Source organism: Hypomesus nipponensis, chromosome 17, assembly GCF_054491055.1.
Source record: "Hypomesus nipponensis isolate SF chromosome 17, ASM5449105v1, whole genome shotgun sequence".
NCBI classification, from domain to species: domain Eukaryota; kingdom Metazoa; phylum Chordata; class Actinopteri; order Osmeriformes; family Osmeridae; genus Hypomesus; species Hypomesus nipponensis.
Genome location: NC_140377.1, coordinates 6,719,841 through 6,743,867, shown reverse-complemented (window position 1 = coordinate 6,743,867; position 24,027 = coordinate 6,719,841). Strand labels below are relative to the sequence as shown.

The 24,027-nt window shown below is 42.4% G+C and overlaps 2 protein-coding genes across 6 annotated transcripts in view; both read right to left on the bottom strand.

Moving 5' to 3' along the window:
• LOC146253216 (thyroid hormone receptor alpha) overlaps nt 1-7,946 on the bottom strand; it is a 31,986-nt gene extending 24,040 nt beyond the window's left edge. Inside the window, exons 1-2 of one of the 3 annotated variants that reach the window (XM_084677812.1) lie at nt 7,877-7,926; nt 7,586-7,696 (exon numbers count right to left, since the gene is read on the bottom strand). The gene's annotated coding sequence lies outside the window, so the exon portion shown is untranslated. The other 2 variants (XM_084677814.1, XM_084677811.1) reach the window with 2 other exon arrangements.
• A 557-nt stretch (nt 7,947-8,503) lies between these two features.
• Nucleotides 8,504-23,607, bottom strand: nsfa (N-ethylmaleimide-sensitive factor a). Of its 3 annotated transcripts, XM_084677810.1 has the most exons (21): nt 23,491-23,607; nt 16,626-16,711; nt 16,012-16,111; nt 15,836-15,875; nt 15,583-15,749; nt 15,372-15,479; nt 15,104-15,179; nt 14,731-14,886; nt 14,047-14,246; nt 13,728-13,893; nt 13,468-13,542; nt 12,945-13,228; nt 12,601-12,757; nt 12,326-12,459; nt 12,149-12,215; nt 11,871-11,950; nt 11,538-11,672; nt 11,275-11,388; nt 11,068-11,123; nt 10,582-10,629; nt 8,504-9,608 (listed from the first exon to the last, which is right to left on the bottom strand). In XM_084677810.1, the coding sequence occupies exons 1-20, from the start codon at nt 23,500-23,502 to the stop codon at nt 10,599-10,601; spliced, it is 2,244 nt and encodes a 747-aa protein (XP_084533936.1). In that variant the 5' UTR covers nt 23,503-23,607; the 3' UTR covers nt 8,504-9,608; nt 10,582-10,598. The 3 variants fall into 3 exon arrangements, with proteins under 3 accessions (XP_084533936.1, XP_084533934.1, XP_084533935.1); XM_084677808.1 differs by having other exon boundaries at nt 12,326-12,757; XM_084677809.1 differs by lacking the exon at nt 10,582-10,629 and having other exon boundaries at nt 12,326-12,757.
• Between the last annotated feature and the right edge of the window lie 420 nt (nt 23,608-24,027).

Below are 24,027 nucleotides of genomic sequence, written 5' to 3'. Positions count from 1 at the left end.
ACAAGCTACAAAGTCATTTGGGTTTGTGTGTGTAACCCTCATGAACGTGTCATGATGTGCGTCGGGTGATATAGGGGCCTCATTCTGGTAAGTAGCCCCAGGCCTCAAAATGTCTTAATCCGGCCCTGTATGCACCTGCATGTTTGGTGTACAATCCAATCTGGTGCTACGTGCCAAACCAAAGGGGACCATGGTAGCTGTAACTGGAGCATACAGCTGTACTGTTAAATTAAGTGTGTATGATTTGATCATTCCCCTGGGCAACACTGTGTGTCTGAAACATTAGATCAAAATATCTCAGCAGGAGGAAAGTCCAGAGGGCAAGACAAGTGACCATCAGGGCCGAGAACTTGGTTGAGATTATCTCCAAAGACCTGTTGAGTAGCCAGTCTTCTTGGTTTACTGTTCTGATCTCTGACTTGCACAAAGACTAATGTCTCTCTTTCCCAATTCACTGGGGAAATGTGTGTGTGTGTGTGATTGTGTGTTAGTTTGTTGGGGGTGGAGAGTGGTCAGGATATTGTAAGAGTTTGTGCCTTCGCTGTATAAGGGACACATGCGGTTTCAATTTGGTTTGCCCTCGCCGGAGGCACAGAGAGAAAGCATTACAACAAGGATACATAGTTTGTCCACATGTCACATGCAGGCCATCAAGCTATGGGACATGTTATTGAAAAAAGAAATGTATGAACCTACTCAGCACATTTGTCAACTGACTCAACTCGTGCTCTTTCAAAATGAGAACAATATGTACACTTGAGGCATAAAGCACATTTCACTTGTTTTTTTGAGCATTTCTTGAAACTGAATCTTTCAGTTCCAGTCCCCAAGGCCTTCCTAGCCTGCCCATCTGTGGTAGCCTGACACAGCTGACTCCACTTACTCAAGGTTAAGGTTAGGGTTTGTATAAGTGCAAAGTCACAAACGTGAAAAAAGTTGTTTCTTTGGTACAGGTCCAGGATCAGATTACTTTGTTACTGTAAAGATCCAACCCTCGCCATAGGGGTGGGGCACTAAATCTTGACTTAATCTCTACTACTAATGAGATGGTGAAGGAGGGAACTGGAAGCTTCCTTTGACCATGCAGGCCAGAACTGGATTCACTTTCAGTGTTCATTAGCTGAGCTGCAGATTCTACACACATAAAGAGCAGGCTAATGACACTGCTGTGACAAACCAAGAGTGATGTATTTCTGGCTGTAAATCTGTACAGGATAAGTGTGTGTGTGTGTGTGTGTGTGTGTGTGTGTGTGTGTGTGTGTGTGTGTGTGTGTGTGTGTGTGTAAAGGCTAGCTCAAGGCCTCATGCTGTGGTGGTAGTAAAGCACCCTTGGTTTAAGCAGTGAGTTCATCTGTCTTTTTATGATGCAATAACTGCCTCCAATACGACTGGCAGATGACAGTTCCTTGCTGAGTGTACTGAGCACCTTGCTACTGGGCTCGGACTCACTCAAATACTACAGGAGAAGCCTCCAAAGGATCCCATTTGTTAAAAGATACTACATGGCACAGGTCAAAGTGTTCTTTGTTATATCCAAATTGGAGCCGTAACAAAAATCTTGACAATATTTTTTCTGACCCAATAAGTTATTTATTAGTTTCTAAGATAAATCTATGGCAATTCCATCATGTGCAAACTACAGCATGAGCTGTAAGCACACAAAATGTAACTAGTTGAAATAAAACAGGTTTTAAGGGGCAGCAAAGCTACAATTGCATGTGCACGTGCATGTGTGTGTTTTAGGGGTGTAACATAAGCCATTTTGACAAAAACTTGAATAGAGAGAAGCTTGATTGTGCCAATCCTCCACGTTGTCCACGGTATTTATCAACTATTCTTCGTAACAGCTGTCTACCACACACAATGAGACACAAGGGATACATCAGTTACATTTTTGGGCCAATACCAATACACAATGTTCATATAACATAATTGACCAATGCAAATAACAATGTTTTGATTTTTTTTTTACTTTCAACCCTGTTTCAAATGTAAAAATTGTTTTGCCTCTGATTGTTATGATTCCAAATATTTGAATGAGAATACACTCCATTCAGGCACAGGACGAAAGGCCTCCAATTTGACACGTATCAACCCTTTTCAGACACCACAATAAGCCACAAGTAATCAGCCATTTTAAAGTAGTAGGCAGTTGTCTCCTTAATATTTACCACAAACATTACTGTGTTGTCACAACTGTCAAACCTGAATGAAGTCAACTACATGATTGATCTCATTAAAAATAAATGTTCATAGAGACTCCAACAGGAGAAGGAACACCGACTCTTATAGATAAGTCGTGGAGGTGTGAAGATCTCCCAATGGCTTGGGATGCAGAGGGGTTACTGGGGTCGAGGGGCCACCTCTGTCACATTTAACCAGGAATTGACTCTTATATCAGTCAAGCATGGTGACAAACCATGCAGATGATGGGATCTAAGGCCTGGATAGGACAATAAAGGGTGTCCTTTCTGACGGCTTACCAAACAAATCCCAAATCAAAACAGATTCATGACGTATTGTATAGAGACACTAGATAACTAGACAGTGTGTCAACTGTCCCCATCTGTTATTTTGGCAATTAGTCCTCTAATTAGATAACGGTATATCACATCATACAACATTGTAAAGGATGAGGATTATAATTAGGGCTAGACATAATTTTGACTTTGACATTTAAGGTAACAATAGCAAAGAAGATGACAGACACAACAGACATAGACACTCTTCTGTGAACACGCAAATGCACGCACAGAAGAAAAAAAATCCAACCCACAGTTGCTGACCTGTATGTTTAGAGGGGGGTAAGGGAAGTGGCTAATAAGTTTGATATCTGATTGTACTAGGAGCTAGTCAGGAAACACAGTGACAGACCAGTTCAGAATGATGGATGGCTAAGTGCTCAGGCCAGTCTGAGAATAGCGTGACACTGAACTCTAGAGAAGACATGGGCTGTGTTCAACAACAAAGGCTCAGAAACAACCCAGCATTCATAAACATCCATTCAACTGCACACATTTACACCTTTAAGGAAAAATGTCAAGAAAATATTTCAGTTGAACTGAAAAGTTCTCAAGAGCAACTGAATTAAACAAACAAGTAATTCATCAATAATTTGTCTTGTTTGAATAAAGAAATCACATTGAGTTTGAATCATTATTTCCCCTTTCTTAATGATCAGAACAACAAACATTTCAATTACAGGAAATAAATGTGTAGCTCCACCGATCAGCTTATCATTATCCTGAAACCAATTAACAAACTCGGCGTCCGTAAAAACACCAGTGAGTCTAATCTTTAACATTCAGGATTTTATTATATTAATAAGGTAGATAAAAATAAAAGACTGAACCACTTCACCTCCTGCAGGTCAACACACAGAAAATAAAGTGGATTGGCTATTCTTTGCGTAGCGTGTACCAATATGTTTATAATTCTGAGGTTGGTAGCTGGTTGGTAGGTAATTTTTCTGTAACAGAAAGAATGAGTAATGAAACTCTTTCCGATCCTGATGTTGACAAAATGACACTGTTATGAACCACGTATTGAGGTTTGATCATCAGTCACACCATATAGACCATTTCTCTACGAAAACATAACCAAGTCCTAAAACAAAGTCATCCAGCTGCCAAGATGTGCATAAAGTACATGCTTGATTTGGGTGCCATTCTTGGGATGGAAATGCATGCCAGAGAAATTATAAACAGTCTTGATCATCATTAGATTCATGTGCACCATCATCTGTACAATCTGAAATATTTTTGAGATTGAAGGATTGCAGTCCTGAATACCCCTGACTCATACAAGCACATTATGGCCGGTTTTGTTTGTACTTCAACCCTGAATTCTAACCCTTAACTGTAAATCATTGGCATGTTATATACAAACCGGATACATAAAAAGACTATGTCATCATTTTTGGCCCACATGCTTTTTTCTCATACTTGTGCTTTTAGTTCCCATGGACCTTATCTAAAGCAGACACCAGAGGAGGCTTGTCTTCTCTACAGAACCTTTCTGTGTATTTATATCAGAGACTGTATGGTTGCCTTTAATTTGGGCATAATGTCTGTTCCACAGACACATCCCACACTATATTTCCTGTTTCCACATATGTAGGACATAGATAATGTATTCAATATAGCCTATAAACACGTTATCTGAACACCAGGTTGCAATAGAACTGGTAAATAATCACTCACCATCTTACTTGGCACCAAGACACAACAGAAGAAGTATTTTCATTCTACAACACAGGGAAATTCCAATTCTATAGGATCATGCTATTCAGAAGTTGGAATGGTTAGGCGTTCAGAATGTAAAACATCAAGTGACCAATCAGATGAAGCCCCGCCCTAAATGGGAAGTTTAGCCATTAGCAGGCCATTAGAGAGGGTGGCTGCTTAATTATCCGTCTTTGGAGCTGTTTGTCCAGTCTCTGATGGTGAGGAATATCCCTTCAGCATGAATCTGTAACCAGATGATCCTGCTAATCACATCTGAGGATGACTAGAGTGCAATACAGCATTTTCTGAGGTACAATACAACATTCCAAACTAGAGAACTCATAACTCATTCGTAACTCATTCGACTTGGAATTTGGGTGATTCTCGATCATGCTAATGCTAATAACAATAACAATAACAAACAATAAAATCATAGAAATTATCACTTAAAAAAAAAAGAATACTTTTATGCTGGAAGTGAAATGATCATGAACACTAGCAACTATGTTGTACTTATGTCATGTGACACACAAAAAATATTTATGTCCACGAAATTATAGCAGAACAATAGTAAGAATTTAAACAGACAAAAAACAATTAGAATGTTTAGGATTTAATATGTCACTAACAGGAGTCATGTGTTTCAGCAGTCATAATTTGACAGTGTATGTATGTTTTGAGAACAAACACACTGCTCCACCACTGGTCCCATTATACAACAAATACAGCTCCACCACTGGGCCAACCACACAACACAGCTCCCAACACTGGGCCAACTATGCAACACATACAGATCATTCACAGGGTCCACTACACAGCAGCTCCACCACCACTTAGCCATCAGCTTGCAGTCATTTGCTAAAATAAATGTATGTGACCTCAATAATATAGACATGAACGGAATTACAGGCCATTGTTTAATGCATACAATAGCCCCTGTTTATTGCATGTGAACATAGTGATTCAGAGTGGGTCCGTCCTTTAATGTGTTCCCTAGACCACTTCCTGCTGTGGAGGAAACGCCTGACGCCGGCCCTACAGGGCCCTCCCTGAGAGGAGACATATAAGATCCTCATCTCACTGATCTAGGCCTTCCTGCCAGAGAAACAACACACATCCCAAGTACTTAGAAAGAGTGTGTGAGACAGAGAGGCAGATTTACTGACAGACAGATAATAAGAGAGACAGACAGACACTGGGACAGAGAGAGAGAGAGACAGAGAGAGAGAGAGAGAGAGAGAGAGAGAGAGAGACAGAGAGACAGAGAGACAGAGAGAGAGAGAGAGAGAGAGAGAGAGAGAGAGAGAGAGAGAGAGAGAGAGAGAGAGAGAGAGAGAGAGAGAGAGAGAGGAGATTCAGTGGGAGAGAGAGACGGAGAGAGTGAGATACTGTACAGGGGGAGAGAGAGGGAAGTTGTTTGCCTTGGAGAGAGAGAGAATGGAGGCAGATAGATCGACAGACAGGGAGTGAGCAAGAGAGTGACTAAGCAGTGTGCCTCTCCTCTGTAATGTACATGAGCTGGACAGGTGGTGAAAGCTGAAGGTATTTGAGAATAGTAACCAACCACATGAATGACTACATTCAGAAAATGGGAAGCTACAGATGTGCAGGTTCACTAGGTTACAAGGGAGAGGCTCTGCCATGTAAGTGAAAGAGAAAGAGAGACATGTAAAGACTGAGTGAGAGGCAAGGAAATTGTGTATTCACCCCAAAAAAACTCAAATCTATTGTTGTTAGCTCTACAGACATCAAATTATGTAACACAACTTCCTCAGTACATTATGTGCTTACTTGGCAGACAACATGTCCTATTGGGACAATACTTTGGCATTTGATTTGATCTGGCATTACAACAGTAACATATTTGTGGGAAATAATATTGGTGATTTCACTTGATTTATCTCCATTGGTCTGAGTTCTGTATGCTACCTTCTGCCTGTCTGTAATAGTAAAAATGCGAGCTATGGGAAGACATCCTACGGTCACCCAGACAGAAAACTGAAACTACCCAGCTCTCCCAGCTCTACCGGATCGGCCTCTGACGCAACCGGTGCAGTGGATTCAGATTGGGACATCAGCTGCGCAGCCGAGTTATGTAACCCAACTCTCTCTCGCTATAGGCTACACTTCGTTTTTTTCACCCTTTCAAGGAGATCAACCCCGAAAGCAGGACACGGACGTCGTCGCTGCCTGGGAAACGCCAAAGGAGGCCACGCTTGGCCGCGGAACAAGCAGCAGTTTATGAGATGAGAAAAGCGCTCGCTACAGAAGGGAGTTTTAACGTTATTCCGTGTGACTGCAAATGCAAAATCCCATGTTTAATGTTGGCCCACTCGCTGTTGAAAATATAGTTTATATTTTCTTTCCATAGAGATTATTTAATTGGCCTTAATGTAGCTTGACAACAGTCTTATCAAATTGTTGCACTATAACACTGTAACAAAAGCATATTCATAAAACAAACCTCTTCAAAAAGAACAGGAGCCTGTTCTAGCCGACATGTCGTATGGTAGGCCTACTGGATATTCTTTATAAAAATGCAACTATTATTACAATTAGCCTAGTTACCAATAATATTATTAAGTAGGCAAGAAAAATGAATACCTATTTTACTACTGGACAATTGTCATAATGCTGCAAGGACTTTGAGTCGCCTGTTAGTGTTACTTTACTGTGTTCATGGCATTTGAAGTGTTGCCTTTTGCCAAGTGTCATAACCCGCCTTATAGGCCTACCCTATCATAGTTCGCCCTTCAGCACGATCAGACACTAAAATTGAGCAACTTTAGAAAAGTATTGAGGGTCTCTCATGTCTGGGCCTACTTCATCTGCAAATCTCGTTGTGCAGCGACATTAACGTGGTTACAAGCCTGACCTCGTGGATGTACGGAATTGTTATTGAGCATGTAGTCTTGCATGTAGGCCTAGTCTAACAACAACAACATGCAGCTTTCTCTACTGACTTACTGTATTGCATACTACTGTATTAAGTGGGCAACTGTTTCAAAAATCATTTTAAAGGTTTTTCAATACTATTTGCTAGTCGTTGCATCTATACTCACGCCCCCCTTCCAATCAAAATGTTCAGTACCTAAATTGCCACGCTGCATGCACACTTTATGATGAATATGTGACAAAGTACCCAAAGTGTCAATCTTTGGCTGCTGTCCACGCGGCCCCAAACCGAGAACACAATGTTTTATGAATGTGTTGGGTGACTACCCGGATCTGTCAAAGTTGGAAACAACCGGCCTTGCTGCAGGTCACAATGAAGAGGTGGGTTTAGCCATATCCAAGAGCCGACATTGAGGCATCGTTGCCCACTATAGCCTACAGGTTTATATGAGGACACCGCTCACCTTGGTACGTTGTATAGACGCCTTCTTGGTGACACCACTGCGCATGTAAAATTCAATGTAGTTTCTCCCTCACCGGTGGTAGTCAATTCTTCCGCCGTATCTTACTTACGACTGTTGTAATTTCACACAGAGATAAACTATAGGAAATTGATCCAAACGTCCAACGCATTGCCAAGTAAGAGCTGGTCACCGAAATATTGCCGCGTTAAGAATTGCATTACTATTCTACCTACTGTATAAATGCCCCATAAATACAATTGTTCTTTCTAAGGTATGGTAAAATATAATTACCGTTCCAGTTCGGGCTGCCACGGCGAGGGAATGCAAAGGCATTAGCTTCTACACTGGTAGTAGCTCCACCCCCTTTTACAGTATGGGCGCGTGCTGGTCAAGATTCTAAAGTTTCTGATCAAGCCGTATACTGCTCTCTACAGGCGCGAGGGGGTTATATCCAAGATGCAATATGCATAATCTGTTTTATACATTCATTTGAACTCGATGATATAGCCTAAGAAATGATCAAATAAAACAATAATCCAAACATGTATTGACTGGACTCCATGGAGACTCCGCGAATTCAATCATAACCTTTATTGTAACGGTTTACTCGTGGCAAAACATAAATTGTGTTGAATCAAAGATAAATCTTTGCCATTGTTTATATTTTGATTTGTTGTCCCCGACACTTTCTCTTATTAAAACATCACTCTTCCTGTATGACTTTATCCAGTCAGCGATGACCGTAATTAGATTTTGTGTTCAGGTATCTGTCTGTGTGTTCACGGAGTTACAAGTTTTTGTATATGAATTACGTAGTCAGAACACTGTCAAATTTGAACACTTACATGGCACTTAAACCCAAATGGAAACAGAACTCGTGAGACCAGATAGGTGTTTTTTTTTTCTTCTTTTGCCTGTGTATCTGTGCTTTTTATTGCAATAATACATCTGCTTGTTGACACGCACTGTCAATGATCATAAACAACATAAAAAGAGTTTTGGACAAAAATCACTGGTCACACATCATAATAAATCAACAAATGCATTACACCAACAAATTGGTAGGTTTGGATTCAGTGGAAACAAACACTCACACAAGCATACACACATGCATACACTTTTATACACAGAAAATCCACAAAACTGAACACACAAAGAAATCACACAAAGTACTGATTTGATAAGTACTAAAGGTTTCTTTTCTAGCATTGTCCATTTTCAAAAGTGCTGAATCGCTTAACACTGAGGCCACAATTACTGCTCCTACACTGTACTGACAGTTAGACTGGACTGACAACTACCATTACAATCTTCTGGCAAAAAGAACATTTGGAGTGATTTGAAAAACCATACTGATATATTACCCAATAGTCAACAGTGATTTGTATTTGTTCATTATATATTGTATTTATATATATACTATATACAATAAATAAACAAGCTACATGTACAGGGTAAACACATACACCCTACATAGCACTTCACACTTCCACAACACACTTACTAAAAGCCTTTCATTTTTCACATCAGAATATTCAAATGGCTTTAATGACTTGCCTGTCATGTGTATACTGTGTATGCATGTCTCTGTGTGTAATCAATATACAGTATACAGTACATATAATCTTCGAAGCTCTTATCATTCTGAATAAATACAGCTAAGTAGACCAGGATAAAGTTACTACAAATACATTAAACTAAAACATACCAGGCTAAATACTCACAATGCACAAGACAGCACTTTGCAACCCATATCGCCAGTTTGTACAAATAATATTTTTGTAACAGCACACTTCTCAACAGGTTTCTGTGAGTTTCCGGAGGAGGGACTTGACGGTCATGGTTGCCATGGAAACATGCGTTAAATGAGAGGGGATTGAATCTGACTGAGTGAACAACCGATAGATCGATGGAGGACGAGCTAATGAACAGAGGGTGTCTTCCCCTTCTCCTCCTTGTCTTTCTTTACTTCCCCCCTCCGAGGGGCCCTATCGTCTACTTGTACTCGTAGGCGTTGCGATCACTGGAGAAAAGATGAACAAGCACAACAAGAGCGTCAGTCACTTATGAATGAAGGCGTCCATGCCGTTCACCTGTCCAGCAGGCGTTGGTAAACCAGTGTACTCACACAACACCAACAATAGGCAGGGTGGTGTCTTGCGTCAAACAAAAAATGAACAGGATTTAAAATGCTACAAAAGAAGAAGAGAACCATCATTCTCTGCTTCAACCTTAACATACATTACATACCATACTGGATGATATTCAAATCATGTGACAGCCACCACCCTGCTGCATTCATTATTTCTATAGGGGTCTTAAGGTCTGTGTGACATGCTAAACAATTAGTAGTATCATGATATCATCAAAGCAGGCAACATAGGGAATCATCATGAATCACATTGTTGTAAGAGCAGCACCTGGGACAGAGGCTCATGTTATATTTGATCAGAATTGTCCTGAAGTAGAGGGCAACAGAAAGGTAATGTCATGCATATGTACGTACAGAATCAAAACACAGCCCAAAGTACAGCCCAAAATACAGTATCTGTCATTATTATATAACAATCACCTTACTAGATGTGTATTCAATTTATGGCCAGCCATAGTCATGGCTGCCTTATGAGGGTGGGGCAGCAGGTAATTGAAGATTACCAAAGTGTTGTTGGTGAACTCTGATGAGGCAGGGGTATGTATAGGAACAGTACGGGTATGGTGCTGGCTTGGGTCCAAAACTGTTCAATGATGTTTGACGTTCCTTGCTTTCATTAATAATTTAATGATTTTCTTTGTCATTAAAGAGAAAGAGCACAATATGAACAAAACATTGACTAAAAGTAAGCACATCGAGATAACAGGAATGATCTAAGTTCTATGTTTGGAGAAACTAAGGAGAAACTACTTCTCGATGCTTAAGCCACTGAGTGCTACTGTAGTTGAGGTAGTCGTAGAGTCGCTAAGCAACAGCGAGCTACCTCAATAACTGATGATCTTACCATCAGACAGAGACTGCTTAAATTCTGATGTGATTGGCGTCATCCAACCTGGCGATGACAAAATGAAAACCAGCTGTCAAGCCATCATACTCGTGGTTACGGGGGGGGGGGGGTTTGGCCGTACTGAGCATATGTGTGTGCGTATGGGTATGAGTCTGAGTCTGTTTGTCTGCGTGTGTTTGTGTGTGTGTCTGCGTGTGTGTAGGTCTACGCGCATGTGTGTGGCTTTGAGACAAAGTTGTAACTCATGTCTCGCTCAAGTAGGCAAACCATGTTCAATCAATACTTGTAAGTACGTGTTACAGTTAATGTTCCCCTATGTAAATGTGTGTATTTTTTGGTTCCACAACACAGCTGGTGGGATATATGTAATATAGGTTAAAGGGAGGGGTGTAGAAAGGAAGGTAAGTGTGATTGGGTGATTGGGAGTGATTGGCATGCAGATAGGAGGTGGTGATTGGCTGGAGGAGTGTAGGGAGTACTCACGCCCCCTCGTTTTTCAGCAGAGAGAGGAACTTGGTGACTCTGTACCCCTCTTCCATCTGGAGGGAAAGAAGCAGAAATAAAACATCAACAACTTGTCTCCACCATGGGTTTCCTCATCCTTATATTTCAACAATTATATTTCCTTTATTTATTCAGAAAGAAATTCAAAGATGCAATGCACCCTACAGTCATGCTGCTGTTTCTCACCTGCAGGGACATCTCGATGAGCATGAGGAGTTTCTTAATGCCGATCCAGACCCTCTTCCCCTTGATCTGCTGGCCAATGGTGGCTCTCTCTTGCTCAGTGAAACTGCCAAGCAGCTGACACACGACACCCAATGTAAGCTTACTACGGTAAATGCGCAGAAAGGCTGTCTTTTGTACATGCGTGTCTGTTTGTGCGGGTGCATGTGCTCATCTGTATTTGTGTTTGCCTGTGTGTGTGGGTGTGTGTGGGTGTGGGTGGGTACCTCCAGGGCCTCCACCAGGTGTTCTCCAGTGGAGATGTTGGGGATGTGGATGGTGGTGCTAAAGGCGTCCAGCATCTCCATCTCCTGGAGGACGTCCTTACGGCTGGTGGTGCCGATGATCAGCAACTTACGACCCTGTAAGGAGCAGAGTTATACCCCCATACTCATACACACTCACACACATCCACATTCAAACAGATACACATAAAAACAGATTCTCTTTTTTTCTTCTTTTCTTTCTTTTCCATCTTTCTCTCTCCCTCTTCCCCTCTCTCTTCCTATTGCTCTATCACACACACACACACACACAAACACAGATCTATCAACACTTACTTTGGGGGGAGCCTTCTTCAACAGCACCAGCAGAGCCTGTAGGACCAGGTTGGAGAAGCGAGGGCCAATAGGCACATAGTCTACAGATAGGGGAGGGGACCAGGAAGTTAGGTAAAGGCAACTTATGAGTATGTGAAATAACTCATAAGCATTCCAGTTATAGTGCATCAGCAGTCACTGACTGGGTAATTTCAATTTAAATACCGCGGGCCATAACAGACTGAACAGTACAGAAGTTTTTAGGGGAAATCATTAACGGACAGGAAGTGGATACTGACCAAGGAGGCGCTCTATGTCGTCCACTACCACACAGCTGAGCTGAGACTTGTATGCATCATCAAATATCTGTGGAAAAACGGAAATGGGTCACAAACACACTTACAGATGAGAAAAAGAGAGAGGATGAAAGATAAAGCGGCATAAAGATAGCTAGACAAATCGTGGGAGACGCCTACTTTCTTGATGGCCTGGCACTTGGAAATCTCGGAGTGTCCTATCATCTTGTCTGGAGAGCAGATCTTGATGAAGGGGAACTGGGAGTCCTCAGAGATCTTGGCTGCCAGGGCTGTCTTCCCACTGTGGGCGGGTCCTGGTGGTGGGGGCAGTGTTGTTACCCACCCACAAAGTGTATGAAGACAGTAAAGAAAGTGTGTTTCTTTATATTTCTGGTCGTCTTTGTGTCTGTATGTGTGTCTGTCTGTGTGCGTGTGTGTGGGTGAACAGGCCTTACCCTCCAGCAGGACGGCTACCAGGGGCGTGCGGTCGCTGTTCTTGGTCTGCTGCACCAGCAGCTCCCCGTCATCCAGGACCTGTGTGACTGGGTCGCCCCACTTGATGATGCCGTTCATGATGTAGCTGGCATAGTCCTCCTGGTTGGTACCAAACGCCTGCGGACGGAACCCAAGGTGCTACGCTCACTCATCTGACTCAGCAGGACTAGACCACAACGCTGATGTGTGAGAAAATGGATGCGAATTGATGTTCTGAAATGGAGGGGTAACGTATTTTTTTTATTCCGTTCAGTGGTCTGTGTGTAGAATAGGAGCTGGTGGGAGTCTTTAGCTCCAGACTTACAGGTTTGATGTCGTTGTTGAGGGAGCCCAAGAAGTCATCTCTGGTGACCTTCAGCTTCTCCGCTCTGTCCGTGTCCACCTCCACTGTGGCTGTAGCCTTGATGTGGCGGTTCATGGCTGTGGATTGGGCGGCTCTGACCAGCCCCTCCAGCTCAGCACCACTGTAGTTCTTGGTCTCGGCAGCAAGCTCCTTCACGTCCACATCACCTCCTAGAAGGCCAAAGTCTCGCATCTTATTGGTGTGGATGTTGAGGATCTGGACACGCCCCTTTTCATCAGGAAGACCTGGAGAAAGAAAGAAAGAGAGAGAGAGAGAGAGAGAGAGGGGGGAGAGAGAGAGAGAGAGAGAGAGAGAGAGAGAGGGGGAGGGAGAGAGAAAGAGATGCAGATATATCAAGAGGAGAAAAAAGACACCGTGAGACACGTAAGAGACACTGAGACAAAGAAACAAATGCAGAATGAAGGCACATAGCCAACCACAGCACCGGTAATCACAATCACAGTAATCTACATGTCGCTCTTACCGATCTCCATCTTGACCTCAAACCTGCCAGGCCTCATTAGAGCATCATCTATCAGATCAGGCCTGTTGGTCATCCCTGGATGGAGGGAGACAGAGGAAAGGGAAGAAAGGGGAGGAAGATGGAAGCGAGAAGGGAGTACAGTAAACAGGAGTGCAGAATCATATTTTCGGTGGTTTTCAGAGATGTATTTTTTGCTGTGTGTATTTATAGCATTGTTTCATGAGTCTATTTCTGAGCAGGTAAATAGGACCGTGTCCTACCAATGACCAGGATGTTGTTGAGTTCGTCCACCCCGTCGATCTTTGACAGCAGCTGGTTGACCACCGTGTCGTGCACACCTGTGCTGCCCTGGCCCGTGCCTCTCTGCTTGCAGATGGCATCCAACTCATCAAAGATAATGATGTGGAGTCCGCTATTGGCACCAAGCTACAAGGACAATCCAATAGGTTAACAGACTTGGACAACGCATTTACATTTCATTAACTTGTGTTATTGTTCTTCAGTTATGATATTTAAATGTAGTCGCTTTGGTGTGATTTTGAACACCAAAAAAAACAAGCAGGCGTTTGATCCACTCACCCTTTTTTGCTCCTCTTCGGCGTCAGCAAACAGCTTCCTGATGTTGGCCTCCGACTCGCCCACGTACTTGTTGAGGATCTCAGGGCCGTTGACAATCTTGGGTTCGCGGGCGTTGAGCATCTTCCCGATTTGCCTGGCCATCAGGGTCTTACCGCATCCAGGGGGACCAAACAGCAGGATACCCTTTACGTGTTTACACCCTGGGAGGGGGCATGGGTGTGAAAAACATCACAACCAACTCAGGTTTTTCCTCTATAAAGATGGATGGATACTAATGGGCAAAGGAGAAGGACTGGATAAGAGCTTGAGTGTAATTATAAAAGTTTTAGTCTAATTTAAGTCGAAAATAACCGTTGTTAAGAAACCCGTGTCGCAATGTCAAGAAACTAACTCATCACTACATTATAACAGTCAGATTCAGAAGGCTGAGTGGTTAGGGAATCGGGCTACCAATCAGATGGTTGCCGGTTTGATTCCTGGACGTGTCAAATGATGTAATGTTCCTGGGCAAGGCACTTCACCCTATTTGCCTCGGGGGGATGTCCCTGTACTTACTGTAAGTCTCTCTTGATAAGAGCGTCTGCTAAATGACTAAAATGTAACAAACTAGATGAACTTCAGCTGCTAGTGGTACTGGGGAGTCAATGTGTTGTATTGTGGATGGATGAGTGTCAAAAAGCTTACCCATCTGTTCCACAATGTCAGGAGGGAAGACTCGGGAGGCGAAGGCACGGCGGAAGATGTCGGAGAACTCCTTGTCCAGACCACCGATGCCCATCTTCTCAAAGTTCCAGTCAGGGTTGATGATGCTCTGTCTCTGCTCTTTGGTTTTGGCCTTCCCTACATCAGGAGACCAGTGGAGACCAGTGAGACATCTAACTAATTGCTATTTCAGCAACATCTAATGTCAAAATAATAATTAAAAAAAAGAAGCAGTGGTAGTAGTAGTAATAGGTACTGAAATATATCTGATGCTGTTTTCCATTCTGATTTAAAATGTGTTACCTGTTCAGAGGGGTCATGTGCCCACTTTTGTGAGGAATGATCTAGAACCTACCAACAAGTGTGAGGGCGGAGCTCTCTGCCTTCTCAAAGATCACCTGGCTGTTTCCCACCAGCAGCCCAATTTCAATCTGGAAGAGAGCAGAGGAGACAGGTCGTCAGGTGCACGACATCCTTCCCACACCCAGGTGAGGGTTACACACAACCTAGCTCTGAAAACAGACTGACTTCGGCATCAAATCAGTTGAAAATAATGATGATTAAGTTAGGTTCTATAGCTGAACACTGCTGGAACACCACGACTGTTCTGGAACACCAGGTACCTTCTGCTTCTTCCCTGTCGCTGGCTCATCCTTGAGGATGCTGGCGTCCATTGCCTCGATGTTCTTGATCATCAGACCAAAGAGCTTGTCACAGAAACTGAACACCAACTGTGGGAGACCAAAAGCCACAGCTTAACTATTGTAAATGATGAGGTGTGTGTGTGTTTGTGTGTGTGCAGGCATTTGTGTGCATGTGTGTTTTTCCCCTGACCTGCTGAGTGACAGAGAAGCTCTGGTTGTTAAACTGCTGGATAAACTCGCTAGCCATCTTGTCAGAGTCGTATGGAGCGGTGTCAGTGCTTTTCTTCTGTAAGAAGTCGATCTCTATGGTCATGGCTCCAACGCACTGCTTAGACTTGTCAAAGTTGTAGTTGGACACTGGAGAGGAGATGAAAGAGCAGATACAAATGAGAGAGGGGAAAGCCTACGTTTTCATGAATATTTCTCAAAGTTAAATGGGTTACCTTCAATCTCCTGCCCGATGGACAGACCCGCCCATTTCCTCTGTGAGAAGGACAGAATGTGAGCCACGTTAGTCTGATTTTGTGGCGAACATCATGAAAGTATGGTAGCTCTGAGCACAACGAAGGGAGCAGACATGTGGTTCGTGTTAGCAGGTGCACCGTATCAGGTGGTTTACCTGTGGCAGACTGAAGGCGATGGTGCCAGGGACGACCGTGTGGTGGCTCTTGACCGTGAACACAAACTTGTGATTGGGTGTGGTCTTCACAGAAACATGTCTACATGGAGGGTTACAGATTTATGAACCATGTAGCCTATATCCTTAACAAACAACTGCACTATCTTTCATCAAGCATGTTAAAGGCAGGATAGGCCAAGCTATTGAGAACCACTTTTTGGCATATTTGTTGATATAAACTTCACATCCTGACAGCAACCAATAAATCTAAAGGTTTGACAGTAAAACCAATATTTTGGTTTGAATCCTTTCCAAAAGATAATCTCAAATGATCTGTGGATTACTGAACAGGACAAAACCCAATCCCCGCCACAGGTACAGTTACAGTAAAGTGTTAACAGAGCAGCTCACAGTTCAGATCCAGAACTCCACCTCCACAACTGTGCATGGCTATACTGACAGACATATCCGTAAGTTACCAAACTCATACAGTTTTTAGAGTATATCAGTGGAGTGCCTGTGCTGTGCGGCTGTGAGGTGTAATCAGCTCCAGTGAAGATGCGTGCAGTGTTTCAAAACCCCTGTAGAGTGCGCCAAAGAGGGAATCTACTCACTGTCCAGACTGCAGGTCCTTCTCGCTCACAACAGCGCAGTTTGTCAACGACAGATCGTCTGTTGGGCATCGCGCCGCTTGCATTGTCTGCATAAAAAAAAGAGAAAGAAAGAGAGGAGAGAGATGTTGAGGGGGAGGTGTTGCATGACTACGCAGTTTTGTCCCAGACCTTCTGGTTTTAGTGCACATGCATTCCAAGGACCGGGGAACAGGTGTTTACATTTTCTTGATTTACTGTTGTAACTGTAACTGTTGAGATAGAGACAAAACCAGTTGATCCATTAAAATACTAGATTGTGTTATCTCTTTTCAATAGATGCGCCATTACACATGTTTTCAGTGTGTATGTAACATTGGAAAAAAAACATGTAATCACCACTGCCAACAATTGAGGTTTCTCAGTATCTATAGTAACCCAGTAACATAGTAACAGTATGGGGGAGCAACTGACAGATGGGTCGGAAAGACAGAGAGAGATGTAATAGAGAGTACACCTGAGGAAATGTGGGGGATTCAGTTGGTGGAGAAGGTGGGACAAGGTCTGTATCAGACACCAGCAGGCAGCCCTGACATACATTAGTCAACCCCAAAGCAACAGAGGATCATAGCAATAACTAAATTCCATGTCTGTTGTGCATCAAGACTCATACAGAGGGTCAGCAGGGGGGTGTAAATGAGCTTGATCTGACAACCAAAGAAATATCTAGATTAGCCTACAGGATTTTAAGGTACCAAATCTAATCATGACCTTGGTCTTCAAACAAACATGGTCGAGCTCAAATTATAATATTCTCAGTTTGACCCCTGCTATTCAATTTGTGTGATTCAATTAGCAAGGGGGTTTCCCACACATGCAATATCACAAGGACAACGGCCAATATTTCCTATGAAACTCTAACCAACGATCAGCACTAACACAGAAAAGAGACAAGATGTGAAACATGCAGTATTTTAGTACCAGTAGAAAAAACTCATACACGACAAACGAGAACTGTGGAAAGGGTTGGCATAGCAACACAAATGTAGAAGATCGAAAGAGAACAACGTCTTGAAAATACACGGCTTATTCCTTCCAGTCAGTTATTCCTAGGTAAATATTTAATGACGATACTACTGATTAAGTGTGAATATTTGGTAAATATTTTTTTATACTGGTTTCTGTTATGTCAGATCAAGGTAGGAGGTGTTATTTTATTTATTTTTTCAACTTGATCTTTAATATTTTGACAAGCCACATTCGGAGAGATGAAAATCCTGTACACACTTTATTCATGATATAACGCACAGAATCAGGTTTGCTTGTATCAGATCTCAGGTTTGGCTCACCCATTCATAGCTGGATGCTGGGTGGGGTACATATGTTTGACATTTGAGGATTAGGTCATGTGATGCAGGAAGACCAGGGCTGGGGGTGACAGGTGCCATGGATGCCTCCATGTTTGGGGTGGAAAGGGGATGTTTGGGTTGAAGAGGAAAGCCCGGGGAGTGACGTCAGTGAAAAAGGAGGAGCGCACTGCGGTGCTGGCACTCAGCCCTGTCTGGACTATAAAACCCTCACATGCAGCCTAGCCAAGGTCTAAATCTGTCTTACTGCCAGCTAGCCCTTAGCAAGGAAAAAAATAAAACCTTCCAGTTTCCTGACTGGGCCCCAATTGTGTTTCCTAAGCATTCTCAGTGGGCTGCAGTATGGGTGGGGGGGTGGCTAACAAATTGTATTTGCGCTCAATCACTGTCTTCCCCCATGCGTTGCAACTTAGTCAATGAATTGCAATGCCAGACATGGGCTAACTTTCTCCTGGGACTCTACCAGCAACGCACTAGCAGCAACACACTGCAGGGAAGCTTGCAGGCCCAGGAACGAGGCAAATACAGGTATGCAAAGAGAAGCTATTATGCTTAGTGAAGCTGACTGCCCAATTACGCCTAAGAAGTATTAGCAGGTGGTGCCGGGGAAGTTCATAACATGAGGAAATGGCTGTTTTGTCAGGAGAGCGTACATACATACATACCTTGAAAAATATTACCACCTTGGGGGGGCCAACGTAGGCAAGCAGAGAGGGGAGGGGGGAAGAGGACAGAAGACAGAGAATTGAGACAGCCGGGACACTGTCAGTAAGCTGAGGCATGGGTACACACACACACACACACACCACCTGGGCAGCAGTGACAGGCGCATGCAGAACAGAGTTGGGGTCTTGGGGTCTCTAATGTTGTATTTTTTTTTATTATTTTTTTACATATGTGGCCCATTAAGTCCTGTTGAGGCCAAATACCTCTTCAATTTACACTACCTATAAAATTTACCTGTGACTATTTCATATGGATGTTTGAGGTAATTTAATTAAGGTTGTTGCACCCCAAATCTGATTGAAGGAGTATATGTCAGCCATATCATGTTCTCCAGACTTATGTACATTTGACATAAGGGTTACATATTCCTCACATTATAAATATGTATTGTTTTAATGTGAGTATTGATATGTGTCCACGACAGCTCTTTTGATGACCGTGGGAGTACAATGAATGACATTGAGAAAAATATATATTGAAGTTGAAGGTAAAGAAGATAGAAAATCAAAAAGACAACTATAATATCAATTTGCCTGGGACTGGAAGTACAGTATTGCTCCCACAAGGTCACACGGTAACTGTCATGTTAAGAGGGTTCACAGGCTCTGTTTAGTGGGGTCACTGGCATGCACAAACAAGCACAGAAGGTTTTTTTTATATAGTACTGGTATTTTACCAGACCAACTGAACCTGACTATCCAAAAGAAACTAACTGACTGCAAATAAACATGTTGTGTAAAGTTAAAGAAAATAAACAATTAAATGATAGTGTACTGTACATTGTTTCAGATAATAACGTCATGTATTCATACATTTGGCAGACCCTTTTATCCAGTCACATCCAACCACTGAGCTGAGCAGCTAGATTTAACACTGTGTTCTTTACACAAAAATATTGTTAGTGCTTCACAAACTTCTTGTAAATGTCCCTCTCTTCAGGCCAACTCTGGATCTAAATATAGACAACATTTACATAATATATTAAATAGAACCAATGAAATGTATTTCCTCTAAACCAGGGGTCCCTAAACTTTTTTCTGCGAGGGCCAGATAATTTTTCCTTTCTTTATCGTGGGGCCGGGTCGGTCTGTAACAGAAAATTACATGGGCCGGAGTGACTACCAGTATTATTGTGGAGATTTTATTATGACTTAAATGTATTCATTATGCTAGATTAGTTTATTATTTTGTTATGCACCGTACATATCAAGGGATATATAGCCTATTAAAAGAGCATTATTACTATCATAATGACCTTTTAAAAATATTAATTGCTTTTGAAATCAAAACATTTACTTAATTCTGCATATTAATCAGTGTGAACCGAGTGTGTTTTGTTTTTCTCATAAAAAACAAAAAAAGGAAAAACGTCTGGCATTGTTCAGAGGGCCGGTCCAAATGCATGCGCGGGCAGCATTCGGCCCGCGGCCCGGTTAGGGGACCCCTGCTCTAAACCATAGCCTAAAACTCTGTTAGTCTCTTCTTGTAAGGGACATATAGCTCCTGTGTCTCTCTCCTGCTTGGCAGATTTTACAACATCTATTTCTATCATAGTATGGTGTCCTTTTCCATAACGCAAGAGGCTAAATCCCTAGGGAAGTATCCAATGTATTCTCTTTGCTGGGGATCAATTGCAAACCGGTTAGATCGTAGCTAGCTTCCAGGAGCAGTATGCTGCATTAATCAAAGAATTTCTCATTTTTACAAAAGCATTTCATGTATTTGTCTGCCATGGAAAAAATGTGTACTTGTACACAATACTAAACTTAAATCCGTTCAGTCTAACATTTCTTTCAACACCAACACACTTTGCCTAGGTTTAGTGCAGGAATGCTTCAAGACATTAGCTACTTGTTATGCTCATTTTATTTTTTCATTGAGCTAAATCACCTTAACTCATTTCTGGCCTTTACTGGGGGGAAATTAAATCAATGCTTCAGAGGCAGCATGGCAATGACTCTTCTACTGAATGGCATTGCACTTAGCCAAACCTACTAACTCCCAGACTGAAACACACAGCAGCAGTTCTACATAGCAGACAAAATCAAATACTTTATGGGGCACCATTTAATAATTGCATATTTCTCATCACGTATTTACCAAACATGTTTGTTGGTCCTATTCCAAAATATAGTTCAAATTAGATTTATTCAGCACTTCTCTTATTGGCTGATTCCACAGCATGGTTCTCCCAGACCCCGCCTCCATCCTAAAGTAACGCATCATTGAGTTCAAAGGGATGACCAGGCAGGAGGACGATGTTTGAAGGTCGTTCTTCTCTGAAGACAAACATCAACACGCGAGATAACACAATAGCTCTATAATGGCTACCCTCCCCGGCCACACAAAAAATCCTAATCCTTTTCATTTCTGACTATCATTTTTTTTCTTTAACATAAGTCTTTCCTTGCTCTGGTCCTACTGTACGTAGTGTAGGACTCCAAATATAGATACGGCTCAAAGCTCACAGAGAGGAAGCTACACACAGGGATTACAGATTACTGTGTACACTCCCACATTGAATGCACCACTCACACACAAACCCAGCCCAGTCATAGAACACATCCATAGACACACATGAACTGACACACACACACAGATGTGAATGCACAAAACATGTTGAGTGAGATTGTGCGCACAAACAATGTGCATGTTCTCACTAGCTTGTCAACACTGAGGAAACGCATACACTAGCCTGAGTCTAGAGATGCTACAGTCTCTGACATGTTTTCCTTGTTTATCTGAAAAAAGAAGCCTTTAAGCCTGCGCTGTTCTAAGTGGACAGGATCACTGGTGCAAATGTTGCAACAATGAATGCTAAATGAATAAATGTAGTTTATTAAGTCACAAAGGCTGTGTGCTGGAAAACGTAGAGCCTCTAAGTTGGTAGCATAAAATACATTGTCATGTATGACAACTGACTAAAGCCTTTTGTATGACTTTTGGATGAAGAGAATGAGTTGTTGCCCAACATGCCTCTCTCACACCAGTGTTTTGCACCCTCTATGTTTGCACTGACTACATGCTAAGGTATTTTGCACGACTGTGCTACGTACTGTATGTTGTAAATGTATACTGTTACTGTATTCAGTACTTTGTTCATGTTGTGTTTTGTTGTTGCCTCTGCTACCGTAACAGTGCAATTTCCCCAGTGAATCAATAAAGTGCTACTCTACTGCACCCAAATATACGTTGAGGACACCAGCAGTTTCGGTTTACAAAACATAGGCAGAGTGAATGAATTGAAATCATCCCTACTACATAACTGTGTTTACACCAATCCATGTTCTTCATCTAATTAATGATTCTACATTCCACAGTTAGTATTCTAAGAGCCTCTGTGTCCCTCTTGCCCTGTATGACAGGCATCCGCAGGGCTAAGGGGACAAGGACCAAGGGGGGGGGGGGGGGGAGGGAGCAACGTGCCAGGGGACACAGTTGACTCATGTCGAATGACCATGAGAAAGGACCTCAACGGAGGCTCTGTACATTTACATCATCACAAACACACACTTCGCTGTGGCGAAGACTTCCACCGGAATCTGGACCATGTGACACCACCTGTGACACCACCTATAATACAAACTAAGTAGTAATAAAGTCATTAATTTTTCAGACCCTATAATTGGAGTGCAATCTAAGATTGCCCAGATTCCACTCTGACAGTCATTTCCTGTGATGAAACTACTGGAGGTTGTATTTTTCTGTCATTCCGTGATGATTTGTGCCTTTATGGATTAATAGCAGAGAAAAAGAAAACAGCACTGGTCAGACTGCATCCCTTGCTCGAGATGCAGGCTCCATATCTGGAATATTTTCAACAGAGTTAGTCTGAAATACTCTTGCAAACACAATATACCCATATTCTTTATCACGTTAAATGTTTTTAAGCCATTCATCCTAGTCTATCCTTTCATTCTTATCTAAATGCAACAGAAAATCTACACGTGATTTTCAGACTCCTGCAGCCTGCAGGCCCCGAAATAGATGACTGGCACTATTTTTGCACCATTGGGTTTGTAGTGCTTTTGCCTTACATTAAGTATTCTCGTGTGGAAATCCAGAGAACATTTGAAATGTTTCAGTGATTAGACTTGATTATTGGACTGGAATGTGTCTGCACCAGTGTACCACCAGTACCTGTCTCAGAACGACGGGGCGTGAGACACGTTTGCTGGTGAAGTTCACAGTACGAGGCTGCAGCTGGCAAGCCTAGAATCCGCTACGCATGTTGACAGGTTTGTTCACTTACATGCCATCATACACTGTCTACGTACACCAGTATATCTCAAAAATAGCTCAACAGCCCAATAATGCACAGATCTGACCTATTGACTGCATTGCTGATTCTTCTTTAAAAAGAAATTCAGGGCAGAGGTCGCATTTTTCAATAATCATTTTCTTCGGTCCGTCAGCTCAAGGACATTTACAATCCAGGATTAGCTAGAAATGTACTCAGCTAATGCAAAGGATACACAGTTAGCTTCCTAGCTCTGATTGTTATCTGATTATGTAATCGTGGTATATTTTATCTAAAACCTAAGATCAAATAAAAGTGCACCTCACAATACGGCTAAAACACAGCTTGGTAGATTTGGAATTTAAGACAGATAGATTAGTCGTTGTGACATTCAGGTGCAACGTTCCAGCAACAAAATTGTTAGTGCCATTCGTTGGCTCGAAAAAGCTTTCTGCGTCGTAAAAAATGCAGCCAACACTCGGGATGTTCTCTAATTATATTTGACAAACATTTATAATGGGTTACGAGGACATATTTTTACAGAATAATAGCTTACCCTGGCCGCCATCTTCGTTGTTAGGTGGATTTCAGAAATGCAGCTCTGAAGGATAGTTCATACGGCAGAGCTGTGAGCGGACAGCAACAGACTGGCTTTAACCTGCGCAAGATGTATCGTCACTGCACACTGCCAACGGAGGCCGCGCATTTGCCTCTGATTGGTTCATTTTAAATGAATCCCTGCATATATATAGTATAATCGATTAAGTCTTGTGATAGGCTAATGTCTTGTACAATTAACATCACATTCCAGGCCTAATTTATGTGGCGAAATACGAGATCCAACTTATAACAATATTGTTGACGCGAGTGAAGTTAATACATATCCGAGCATGTGCCAATGTCTATAGTAGCCTACTCATAAAACATTGCTTGGTCCAGCAAACACCTTACATCTCCTACACTGGACAGCGACTAGGCCATCGCCACCATTTATAAAGCGTTTCAGAACCACGGACAGCGCCACAGTCGGTTGGTTGGCCACTCCCACTGGTGTTAGCCAGTGCTGTTGGAAAGACAGCATGAATGTGATGGA